Source organism: Pan paniscus, chromosome X (genome assembly GCF_029289425.2).
Source record: "Pan paniscus chromosome X, NHGRI_mPanPan1-v2.0_pri, whole genome shotgun sequence".
Classification (NCBI taxonomy): domain Eukaryota; kingdom Metazoa; phylum Chordata; class Mammalia; order Primates; family Hominidae; genus Pan; species Pan paniscus.
The window spans coordinates 105826455-105840136 of NC_073272.2; the positions used below are offsets into that span (position 1 = coordinate 105826455).

The 13682-nt window shown below is 40.5% G+C and overlaps 1 protein-coding gene across 1 annotated transcript; it reads left to right on the forward strand.

Moving 5' to 3' along the window:
- Window positions 1-532: 532 nt before the first annotated feature.
- Window positions 533-4517, forward strand: LOC134729778 (chondroitin sulfate N-acetylgalactosaminyltransferase 2-like). Its single transcript, XM_063601590.1, has 2 exons — window positions 533-821; window positions 4225-4517. Exons 1-2 carry the CDS (start codon window positions 533-535, stop codon window positions 4512-4514), a joined length of 579 nt encoding a protein of 192 aa, XP_063457660.1. The 3' UTR covers window positions 4515-4517.
- The last annotated feature ends 9165 nt before the right edge of the window (window positions 4518-13682 follow it).

Here is a 13682-nt window from a genome sequence, read left to right on the forward strand (position 1 = left end):
CAAAATTAAAAAGGACTACAAGGGAGTACTATGAAAAATTGTATGCCAACAAATTATATCTCCTAAATGAAATGTGCAAATTACTTGGAAGACACAAAGTACCAAAATTAACTAAAAAATAAATAGAAAATCTGAACAGACCTGTAACAGAGGATTGAATTACCAATCAAAAAGCTTCCCACAAAGAAAAACCCAGGTCCCAATGGCTTCACAAGGTAATTCTACTCTACATTTAAATAAAGCTTAACATCAATCTTTTACAACTCTTTCAAAAAATAGATAGGAGGAGGCCCGGTGCCGTGGCTCACGCCTGTAATCCCAGCACTTTGGGAGGGTGAGGCGGGCAGATCACAAGGTCAGGAGATCGAGACCATCCTACTCGGGAGGCTGAGGCAGGAGAATGGCATGAACCCAGGAGGCGGAGCTTGCAGGGAGCCGAGATCATGCCACTGCACTACAACCTGGGCGACAGAGCAAGACTATGTCTCAAAAAAAAAAAAAAATTAGGAAGAAACATTCCTTAACTCATACTATGAAGCCCCTCATACTATGGGGCCCTGGGCCCCAGAGGGTCCAGAGTCACAGCCTGATCCAGCAGACCCAGGGCCCAGGCCTATCCCAGTTTACCCAGGCTCCAGACCAGACACTATGGACTCAGGCTTTAGGCCAGTCACCAAGGTTACAGGCTCCAAGTCTGCCCATGAGGACTCAAGCTCAAGCCCACCTCTACAAGCCAAATAAACAGGTCCATTCCCATGGATTCAGGCTACTGGTCCAAACCAGTGGAATCAGACAGCAGGCCCACCTACTTACTAATGCAGGTACCAGGCCAGACTGCTTCCGGACTCCAGAAGCAAGCCTGCCCATGGGCCACACCAGATGGCCTGCCCAGAATCTCTAGATGGTCTGACTCATGTAGGGCTTTCTCAGAAAAATTACTCTGCAAAAACTGGAATGAGTCCATACTTCTTCAAGTGTGCAGACATCAATGTAAGGCAACCAGAAACATGAATAAATAAGGAGACATAACACCACCAGAAGAATACCAGAATCTCCCAGTAGACGACCTCAAAGAAATGAAAATGCCGACTTCATTTTCATTTCAATTATTTTGATTTCTTTTCCTCTGGCAGTTAGTATCTTCATTTCTTTGAGAAAGAAGATACCAACTACCAGGGAAGAAATTCAAAATAATTGTTTTAAGGAAGCTTAGCAAACCTCAGAAAAAAATACAGAAGAACAATTTAATAATATCAGGGAAATAATAAACAACCAAAATGAGAAATTTAATGGAGAGATTGAGATTATTTTTGAAAAATCAAACAAAAATTCCAGAGCTGAAAAATGCAATGGATAGAATGAAAAATGCAATAGAAGAGCATCAATGGCAGAATTGAACATGGGGAAAAAAATCTGTAACTAAAGAAAATAATCTGTCTTCAGATTATTTGAAAATATACAGTCAAAAGATGAAAATAGAATGCAAAAAAATGGAGAAAGCTTACAGGATTTATGGCACAACATCAAGAAAGCAAATCTTCAAGTTATAAGAGTTCAAGAAGGACAGAGAGGCAAATGGGATAAAAAAAGGGTAAAGAAGCAATAACAAAAAAACTTTCTAAATCTGGGGAAAGATATAAATATCCAGGTACAGGAAGGTCAAGGATTTCCAATAAGATTCGATTCAAACAATTCTACACCAAGATATATTATGCTGTAAATAATAATAATAAAGAGAGGATCCTGAAATCAGTAGGAAAAAAGAAGAAAATCACATATACGGAAGTTTTGATAAAGATAGCAGTAGAAACCTAATAAGCCAGGAGAGCGGGATGTGTGTCTATCTCCCCTAACCCCTAGAGAGCAAACTTCTAAATGATCAGGATTTTACAGGATTTTATCTCTGCCCCCAAAACACACTGATAAATATCTGTTAAAACAAAGTTAACATAATCCAACCACACTCCTTTTTTGTCACCAGTGTTGACATACTAAAATGTATTATCACGTAGCAACAGGCAGTATTCCTTATGATATGGCTGGAATCACAAAAAGCACAGGGCCTTTGGTCACCATCATTTAAAATGAAAGGACATTCCAAATTGGATTTTATCTACGCAGTATCATTTGAAGGGCATCATATTGGTCCTGACTGGTTTGTGCTTAGCTGGCACTCTTTCTGCTAACATTTTTTAAAAGTCCTACATGGTCTTTCTAGGAATCTTATTGGGGTTCACTTCCATTAGACAAAATACACATCCACAATTCTCTTTGACATAAGCAGTTTGGGTCTTGGGCTGTTGCTGAGACTGCTTAGGAACAACACCCTTAAACTTCTTAGAAGGCATATTGTTTCATTTAAAGGATCTCTGAGGCACTGCCCAGACCTTTCTGAGGCTTTATAGTCACACCTTTGGCTTCATCTTTATAGCTCTTATTTTCCTGGACGGCTTCTAGATTTGCTCTTTGCCCAAAATCCTTTTCTTAATTTTGGCATCATTTGCCATCTAAGAAAAGCTAGGAATTTTGAAAGAAACAAGTGCTGGCTCCTTTTTGTTCAAGCTAAAGTCCTTCATTTAGTTTAACTTTCTCTTCACACATTTTCCTACAAACAAGAAGCAGCAACCAGGGGGCACCTTCAACACTGTGTTTGAAAGTCTCCTTTGTTATACCACCCATTTCTTTAGGTGTGGATTTTCTACTCCCCACATTATTGCAATATATGACAAGGCACCCTTTTCCTTCAGATTCCAATAACATTTTTCTCATTTCCATTTAAGCTTTCTGAGACAACTTTCACAATGACCGTCAGGTTTTTGATAACAGTCTGGTCCAAGCATCTTTGACTTTTACTAATACTCCCCTCAGACTCCTCCCAGCTTCAGCCCTCTGTCTGGTTTCAAAGCCATTCCCCTATTTTAGGTTTTAGTTACTGCAGCAACTTACACTTACTACCAACATGTGTGTTAGTTATCTATTGCTATTAATACATACAAATGTTTTGTCACATATGTCTCAGCTCTATTAAATGAGAGAGAGCACTACACTAGGACATGAACACCAGGAGGCAGGGATCACCAATACAACCTTGGAGGCTGGCTATCCCAGTGCCTATGCTTAACCAGTTGTTAAATACAATACTGCTCTGATATCCAGGCTCAAAGGGGCTTTTCATTTACTTAACGCTTCAGAGGGTCCACATCTGCCCTCTTTCAGCCCCACCTCTCTGCAAACAGCCAAGAGTCTAATGTATGGAGTTTAGGGGATGGGCACACTCAGAGCCCATACCCCCTTCCCCAAACATGCTCCAGGTGCCTGGGGCCCTGAATTTTCTGCCCAAGTCTTCCTAAGCCCCAAACTCCAAGTTCCAAGCAACCTGTAGACTTCTATTCACTGGTTCTGTGCTTCTGAGGGTTGAGTGCACTGCATTTGCAGTGATGGTTGCAAATCAGGATGCTGCATAGAGCATTTTCAGGATCTTATAGGTGATATAAATGATTATATTTCCTTATAATTTTCATGGAAAATAGTTTATTTGGGTTGATACCCTTATCCAGATAATTGTGACAGATAGCTATTACACCTTCCATGCCCTTACTTTTTCTTATAGTGAACCAGTGTAAGGTTGGAATTTTCCTATTAATATTTTCTTTTCAAAAGTTTGCAATAAAACTGTTGCTTAATGAAGAGGTAAAGAATATCTAGATACCAAGAAGCACATTCTGATGAGTTGTCAGGTTCTTTGTAGCTTCCTTGGTCTCTGCCCTATGAAAAACTAAATTACAAAAACAAAAACCCTTCTGTAGCTTATCTCATCCTGTATGTAGCAGTGGAGAACAATCAAAAAGGACATTGACAGTTCAGACCTGAGCATTGTCAGAGAAGCAAAGCATTCTTAAGAAGGATTGTGTGCCTGATCCAACTGATGGCAGATAGCCTCCTCCGGGTGGCTATTGGTATGGGAAAGAAGTAGTCTTGAGAAAGAGGATTTGGGCCTGGAATTTGGGGAGAAAGAAAGATGTGTGGGAAAGAAGGTGGATGCAGTTGAGCATGGTTAGAGTGGCAGAACGGTTGGTGGTTGTACTTTAGCCTTGCCCAGGGACTAGGTACGTTGCTCCCAGCCCACAGAAAAAGGGGCTATGGGATCAAGCTGAAGAGGCCATTTCTGAACCAAGGGGCAGCACTGTTTTTGTGCTTAGGTAACAAACTGTAATAAGAAGTGAGGATTTGACATGGAAGTGAAAGGTTGGGGTGGAGAAGATGTTCATCTTTATCGAAAATACTTACGTGGTGACCTCATTGTGATTCGGAATCCAGTTCCTGGTCTTTTCCACCTCTGGCATGAAAAGCGCTGTGCTGATGAGCTGACCCCCGAGCAGTACCGCATGTGCATCCAGTCTAAAGCCATGGATGAGGCTTCTCGCTCCCACCTGGGAATGCTGGTCTTCAGGGAGGAAATAGAGACGCATCTTCATAAACAGGCATACAGGACAAACAGCGAAGCTGTTGGTTGAAATCATAATGCCTTACTGTGTGAACCACAAACCAACACTATTTATTTAGCCTTGCTTCTACTTTCAGATGCAGTGCCTCTTTTGGAGAAGACATGTTTATTTTTCATGTTCTTTCTGACATTACTTTAGCAATTCAACTTGATGTGAGAAGAAAAAACAAATGTTTCAACACGAAATCTCTGTTTTGTGAGAATACTGCACTATGGAATAATTGACAAATTGAAATCTCGTATTTGTCCCAAAAGTTGTTTTGAGTTAGTTCTACCTAGTGCCCATGTTCTGATTGTGTGTGGGATTGCATGGTGTCCTGATTGCATCTAGGTGGAGTGGATGGAATGTGCTGGGCCACTGTTGGGTGGAGAGCAGCACATTCTTACAGAGGAGATGGAGTGCTATGAGCATAGTGTGTGGACAGGTATCTTCACCTGCCCACCCCTGAGTTAGCCTGCTTAATTTGATAGCTTGAAGAATCCTTTTCCACTGAAGTAGAGGATAATTAATTGACACATCTGAAATCCCCAATCAATCAATCAAGAGAAAGGTAGAAATAAAAACTCCTTAACTTACTGTTGCTTACACCCCTGAAAGTCTGTTTTTAAGCAAGTGGGTAATAGTAGAAAATAGGTTAGAATCTATGGCTTGATTAAAAATATAATGTTATTACATTATCATGTTCAGGATTAGGATTAGTAGTCAGAGTTGCTGTAAATTATTTTGAACAAACAGAAAAGAACACGGAAACATTTTTAACAGAGCATTTAATTATGTTGGACTACAGGATCCTAGCTGTGTCTGGGAACATTGGTTTATGTGAGCCAGCTACATCAGGGTCTTCCCATGGTGATTCAGAATAGATGAGCATAGCATGGTTTCGTTTGTTTTTGCTTTCAATTTTCTCATTTGGCATGGATCCATATGTATTTACTATCCTTTCTTCTAATATATTAATATATGCTACATTTGTATTTGCATTACTATAATACTTTGAATGGAGAAAGAGTTTCATTGTGGAGAGAAAAAGCAAATGGTATACCACAAGATCACCCTGATTTGAGAAAAGGGAGGAGGGGAAGACAGTCTGAATGGAAATCTGAAATACGGAATGTTTTAGAGAAATATATCACTTGCATATAGAATGTTTTAATTGAGATATAAATTAATGAGACAAAGTGAAGAAGAAATTATATTCAGATAGGACTGCACTACATTATTTCTCACACATGTATCTGTTACCATCAGGTCAATTCCTAGTATGCATAAATTTTTTAACCATTGGCTTTTAAAAGAAACCTATGTTGAAAACCCCTGAAAATTCACTGAAGAAAAATCATTACTCTTTTTCTCAGTAAATCATATCATCTGAAATATTACAAATTTCAAATTTCTAGGTGCTATATTAATTCAATATTACAATAATTCTTACCCGATTATTCTTACAAGTTTTAAGTTGTGGTAGTTTAGTGATTTTTTTAAAGATGTGTGAAATGTTCTCTGCAAAATAATTCAGGCCACTGTCTCTTTGTATATATTATTATAATTATTTATTATGAAGACCAGTGAATTATGATATTTAAAGTGAGAGAGCTTAATTATTTGCAAAGGTAAGTTACAGCTTGTTTTTTTGAGAGAATCAAATGAGTTTACTTTTGTTCCTGTTGTTTTTAAACTAGTTTGTAGTTTAAAGATGGAAGCTAAGCAATGGAAATGTTATATGTTTTTGACATTTATTAAATGGTACCAATAAGGTATTTTATTACCAAAAAAAAAGAAGTGAGGAAGAGGAAGGAGTAAGAGACCAAATATTTAAACTAGACCATCTATACCTTTTGTAATATTTGCAGGGTTCTAGGCAAGAGTTCATTTGGAGGCCTACCCTACGTGCCATGTATACAAATATCTGAAAGGTTCAAATCAACTAATAAACTGTTAAATATAGTATCTTTCCTACCATGATAGATATACCTTCTTATCAATCTGAAAGGCAGGGTTAAATTTAGAATACTTGGTGTATTTTAAAGATCTTTTTTCTTATTTAGTTTACTGAAGAAATTTAGAAACATAGAGCTTTCAGTAACAAGTATATATCAGGAATAGTTGGATGAGGTGCCAGGCTATGCATCTAGGTACCTGGAACCTCCAGGGATGCCCTCTCTTGGGCCCAGTGCATTGGTTGTTCGTTGTGGCATAAAAATGAATCACACAAAGAAGGTGTGTGTGTGTGTGTGTGTGTGTGTGTGTGTGTGTGTAAAATCCCATAACAAGAGTGACATCCCATCACCTTTGCCATATATTTTCTATTTCTGTTGCCATATATTTCCATATATTTTCTATTCATTTTTAGAATGAAGTCACAGGCTCTGCCCAATATAAGGGGAGGGAATTATTCAAGACTGTGAATGCCAGAAGGTTGGGTTTATTGGGGGTCAGTTTAGGGTCTGTCCATGATACCTGAACACCTCAAAGTTCTGTTCCAGTGATGTAACTAGAGCAGACCCACACCCTCAGGCCTCTGTACTACATCCCAGGCCCCAGAACCCCCTCATGCCTCAGCACTTCTCTGCATACTCTGAGCTCCATTCCTCACCTCAAGTGGCTACAATATGCATATGTATATATGGATACTGAAGCCCACCCACCTCATGGTCACCTCTCAGTGCTGAGAAAATACATTGACAGTGCACTTAACTTTCAGAAGCACAAGACTCAGTGAACAGGAGCCTGCAGGCCTCCTGGGGTTTGGGGCCACCTGGACAGCAAATTCAGGGTTCCAGATACCTGAAGTATGTTTAGGGGTGGAAGGCACAGGTTCTGAGTGAGTGCGTAGATTCTCATGACCCCAAACACTGAACTTTTGGCTGCTTACAGAAAATTGAGACCAGAAAAGGGCAGGTGTGGAGCGAGCCTCTGTAGTGTGGGGACCATGAAAAGTCCTGTCTAGACAGGGTTAGTGAAATTCTGTGAGGTTGAGTTTATGGTTGATAAAAGAACACAGGCTTTTAGTGTGGAAAGATTTATTTGTATCTCTAAATGGTCTTACAAGAAAAAAAAGTTTAAAAACATTCAAAACCATCACCATAAATTAACTATGAGTGCATATGTATGTGGTAAAAGGAATGCATGAGTGTGATGTATGCATGTGTAGGATGCAGAAAGTCATGTATGAGAATAATAAACATTTTAGTAGCTGTGGCTTGTGAAGAGAAATGAAGGAGAATTTAATTGGAGAGGGGCACATGGGGGCCCTCAAGTGCTTTTGTAATGTGATATTGCTTTAGTTGAGTGGTGAGTACATAGATATAGTATTCTATGTTCTGTTGTCTAGGTTGGCAATATTTCCTAATGAAAAAATAAAAATTAAGAGAGGAAAGGGAGAAAATTGAACAAATAACTGGAATCTGTTTAAGGAAAAAAATGAAGTCGTAGGTGACCAGAGTACGGGATTAGAAAGGGAAAAGACAAGGTATTGAAGGTGGAAGGCCTCATTCTACTTTTACATAAGTTTGCTTCAGTGCTCTGTAGATAGCCTTAATACCTGCTCTCATATTTTTTGGGAGCACATCTGTTTTGTATTATTTTATGAGATGGTCAGTCAGGTGCAGCCACAAAAGGAGACAGAGGAGACTCAGGAAAAAAAACAAAGTTTATTATACTATTATACTCACAGGTCCTGGAGACAAGAGGCATGCCATGCCACTCAGAGCCACATGGTAAAGATACTAGGGTGGTCAGGAGGCAGAAGACAGGAAAAAGGGACCCTTAGGCCAAGGTCTTTATTGGGATTTCTGTGGGAAAGGCAAGGCAGTGCAGGGTGAACAGTTAAGGGTCGGCTAGTTTGAATAATTTTGGAGGTCTCTAAACTATATGGGTGGTCTCTAGTTGCCTGGTATCTAGTCCTGGGATGATTAAGGCACAGGAATATTGCCTCCTGGGGTGAGAGGGCCAGACAGAGGAAGTATGGCTGTGGGTTGGCTAGTTTGCATAAAGACATGCTCTGGTTGAGCCCTTTGTTATCTTTGAGAATTGCCTAGCCCAGGGAAGCGTAGTCTCTCCCCCACCAGTGTTTTTCTCTTTTTTTAGATGTCAGAACATCATAATATACAGGACATTTTTAAATTGGAAATGTTTACAGTACAATTGGTCCTCTGATGTTTTGGCATCCTATTAAAGAAACTTTGAGGTGATGATAATGGAGACGTTTAGAGACTAATACATAAATTTCCCCAAACAGCATAGAAAACATTTTATTACGAGAATAGGAAAGAAGGAACACAAGTAGAAATACAAGGAGTCTCTGCAGGCTGCTCCATAACTAAATTTTCCATTTATATGGCATTAGCCAAGTAAAATAGATCTGAAATTTTGAGGTCTCTAACAATATCTTAATGGAGTTGTAGTGTGTTAGAAATATGCTCAGGTCAAGATGCCAGGTTATGTTGTTGGAGGGTATGAAATGGTAAGCTAGTAAAGTATATGTAAATATCAGTGATATTTGTGTGTAGCCCAAGGGAAGGAGTCATTTTGGTTGGAGACACAGGCAGGAGGTCATCCTGAAAACCTGGATGGGGTTTAGTAGGAGTAGGCAGTGGGGAGTCAGTGGTCCTCTCCCTAGGGGGTCATGAGGTTGACTGATAAAGAGGCAGGTGCCTCCTGGGGAAAGCAATAATCTCCATTAATGTTTAGAGGAGTACAGGCAGTACTAACCTCAATCAGATTTCTCTTTAGGCATAGGAATTGTGGGGAAAGATAATTTAGTTTTTTCTTTGTTTTTATTTTTTTTTTTGTTTTTTTGAGACAGTGTCTCATTCTGTTGCCCAGGCTGTGGTGAAGTGGCACAGTCATTCCTAGGCTCAAGCAATCCTTCCATCTCACCCTCCTACCAAAGTGCTGAGATTACAGGCAGGAGCCACCACACCTGGCTGGATTTCTTTTCTTACTCAACACTAACTTCATGGCTGAGGCACATATAACAAGAAACAGATTAACAAAAGAAAAGCATACAAATTTACTTAATGTAAGTTTTACATGGCATGGAAGCCTTCACAAATGAAAACCCAAAGAAACAGAGAAACCTGTGTATTTTTATGCTCGGGTTTGATGAAGAGTGGACAGTCATGCAGACATATGATAGGACAAAGGGGACATGTAATGATAATAACTGGCGGGAACTTAGCAAGGCCTATTTTTTCAAATTATTGGTGTCTCTGTGTCTTTGAGGATAAAGATGTTCCTTTTCTCTGGGTGTAAGAAGGTGATATGGTTCGGTTTTGTGTCCCCACCCAAATCTCATCTCAAATTGTAATCACCACATGTCAAGGGAGGGACGTGATTGTATCATGGGGGCAGTTTCCCCCATGCTGTTCTTCTGATAGGGAGTTCCCATGAGATCTGATTGTTTTATAAATGTTTGGAATTTCCTCCTTCATTCTTCTCTCTCTCTTGCCGCCATGTGAAGAAGGTCCTTGCTTCTCCTTCACTTTCTGCCATGATTGTAAGTTTCCCAAAGCCTCCCCAGCCATGTGGAACTGTGAATGAGTCGATTAAACCTCTTTCCTTTATAAATTGCCCAGAGTCAATTAAACCTCTTTCCTTTATAAATTGCCCAGTCTCAGGGTAGTTCTTTTTTTCTTTTTTCTTTTTTTTTTTTTTGAGACAGAGTCTTGCTCTGTCACCCAGGCTGCAGTGCAGTGGTGCAATCTCGGCTCACAGCAACCTCCTCCTCCCAGGTTCAAGCGATTTTCCTGCCTCAGCTACCTGAATAGCTGGGATTACAGGTGCATGCCACCATGCCTGGCTTTTTTTTTTTTTTTTTTTTTTTTTTGGTAGGGACAGGCTTTCACCATACTGGCCAAGCTGGTTTCGAACTCCTGACCTCAAGTGATCCTCCTGCCTTGACCTTCCAAAGTTCAGGGATTACAGACATAAGCCACCACACCCAGCCTGAGAAGTTATTTATAGCAGTGTGAAAATAGACTAATACAGGAGGGTACTTCTGGAATAAAAGTTTTATGACCTGCTTCAGGGGAAAAGTGCGAGCAGAAGGTGAGAGTGACCTTTCTGCCTCTGCTATTTCTCAAATGCCAAGGTGCCATATTTTGGAGTAGCATGTCGTGATCCCCATCAGAGTGTAGGTGTGTACATTTGCAGAACAAGGAGTTTATCAGGATCATGGGCTAAACAGACAGGGAGCTCAGAAACATATTAGAATCCTTAATATTGAATGAAGAAAACCAAAAATGTGGGGCCTTAGAAAAGGCTGTCCATGGGTGTCACTGAGCAAAGGTTTTAGTATCTAAGGTGAAGTCATTTCCAAGATGGGGTCGGGGTGTCGAAGTCATCTCCCAAAGTGAGGTCTTGGGCCAGGATGATATCCTCTGAGATGTAGGACTAGGATGTTCTTTTTGAGTTAGTACACACTCGAGTAGATGTGGACCTCAGCATCTGCCATGTTTGAGTGAAGCAAGCACTTGCTTGGAGGGTTTGGGCTCCCAGATTGTAAACCAGTGAAAGCACCCAAATCAACAGTAAGATCAATAGTCGGCCGGGCCTGGTGGCTCACACCTGTAATCCCAGCACTTTGGGAGGCCAAGATGGGCAGATTGCTTGAGCCTAGGAGTTCGAGACCAGCCTGGGCAACATGGAAAGACACTGTCTCTACCAAAAATAGAAAAATTAGCTCGGCATGGTGGTGCAGGCCTGTAGTCCCAGGTACTTGGGAGGCTGAGGTGGGAGCATCACCTGAGCCAGGGATGTGGAGGTTGCAGTGAGCCAAGGGTGTGCCACAGCACTCCAGCCTGTGTGACAGAGTAAGATCCTGTCTCAAAAAAAAAAAAAAAAATCAATAGTCAACAGAATGGTGTGCAGCTGCACCTGACAGGGATTTTATTTTTGTGTTTTTGGTGGAATTTTAGGTTCAAATTGTTCCCATATCAGATGAGCAGCTGCGTGGCCTATGGAACAATCTACGGTTAATGAGTCCCAGGAGATTTTACCCCTTAAATATGGCCTGCAGTTTTTATGAGATTGTGGTAAGATTAAAAATGTATAAAAAATATGTTAAGGCCTGGGACAAGATGGAGAACTTTAGGAGTTTATTTGTTGGACTGAAATTTTAAAAAGAGTCATTTTAGGAGACCATTAGGTCTCAGTTAAACTGGTTATGTGGGGTCTATCAGGAACATGGAAATTCTATTTAATGTCTATTTCAAGAGTGCAGCAGTATGTATTCTAAGAAGCAAATGTATGTGTGTGTCTTGGTTACAACCAGTAATGTCTATAACTCTCAAGAGAGTGTAAACCAAAAGGTATGTGAGAGTCTCAGTTTCTAGAAGAGCCCAGCAGGTAGCCAGTCATTTGTTATTTTAATGATGTTTTGCATGAGGCTGAGGGAAGCAATTTCTTGCATCAGAAGTCCTTGGGCAATTAATGGCTATCTTAAGTGGTCCAGAGACTACAGGAGGCATGAGAAGAGGATGCCACAGTCTCCACAGTGAAGGAATTTTTGAGTGCTCTAACAGGAGTGTTTGTTAACTTTCATTGGAAAGTAAAATTTTTAAATGTGGAATATGTTGTTACCAGACCTTTGTTTTAACCTCAGCAATTTTAATTTATTCCATTTCTTAATAACCATCTAAAGATTTCAACCACGCTTCTAGGGTAAGTCCTTTGACTCCCTTTTGCTCTTCCATTTTTTTTTGGTTGTTAATTACTCTAATGTTTTATTAAGCATCTATAAGACCCATGCAGGACAGCAAATTTGATAAGGCTTCTCAAAGAGTTGTATGACTCTCCAGGAGTAATGTTGCCTGGGGTGCCCATGTAAAAGGGGCTCCTTTAACACCAACATTTACCATGACCTGGGTAATAGGTATATTCAGTGGGATAATATCCCAGTCATCATAAAGCCAGTCACACATGGCTTGCATATGAAGCATAACAGTTGCTTCATCTGGGGTGTTCCACTTTGCTGTTTTTTTGCTTGTTTGTTTTTGAGATGGAGTCTCACTCTGTTGCCCAGGCTGGAGTGCAGTGGCACAATCTCGGCTCACTGCAACCTCCGCCTCTCAAGTTCCAGCGATTTTCCTGCGTCAGCCTCCTGAGTATCTAGGATACAGGTGCACACCACCATGCCAGGCTATTTTTTGTAATTTTAGTAGAGACAGGGTTTCACCATGTTGGTCAGGCTGGTCTCAAACTCCTGACCTCGTGATCTACCCACCTTGGCCTCCCAAAGTGCTGGGATTACAGGCATGAGCCACCACACACAGCCCACTTTGCACTTTATAGGGAGAATTGGACAGTTCCCTTCTAAGGGTAAACAGACTTTACAACGGCACTTATCCAGTCCACTAGGTTGGTTGTTCTCTCAGGAATAACCTCCTGTGTGTCTGGATCACATGTACTCATCAGTGAATGTTTAAAAGTGAGCTGTAGGAAAATCAAACACCACATGTTCTCACTCATAAGTGGGAGATGAACAATGAGAACACATGGACACAGGGAGGGGAACATCACACATCAGGGCCTGTCAGGGGGTGGGGGGATAGGAGAGGGATAGCATTAGGAGAAATACCTAGTGTAGGTGACGGGTTGATGGGTGCAGCAAACCACTATGGCACTTGTATACCTATGTAACAAAACTGCATGTTCTGCACATGTACCCCAGAACTTAAAGTATAATTTTTTTTTAAAAAGTGAGCTGTGGGCCCTACATCAACCCAAACATGCTCTTTTATTCTGTAGCATTCAAAATTAAAGATACTATCCTTAAAGCAGTTATTTTTACAATCTATTATAGTAAAGGTTTCTCAGAAAGCTAATGATACCAATCTACGAAATGGAATAATTCCTTTACGTTATATGCCCTGGTATTAATAGTTACTTGGTTTTGCCCTTCCCCCACATTGACTACCTTCTTGGTAACCACAGGTCTCAGAGGTAACTTTTGTTGCACTAGCTTAATTTTTCCTTTTGTGGGTAGCTTTGAGGCTAGTGGCCTGAGCTGAGACAGACCCACATCTGAGCTTGGTCCAGCATTAACACCCAACCCAGCGTTCTTTTATTTTAATTTTAGCTATTAGAGATAACAATAGCCAAGAGATTGTATCTTTGCTTTTTGTCTTATCTGTTTGCATTTCCTTATGCATCCAGTGAGCCAAATCCCTGGGAGTA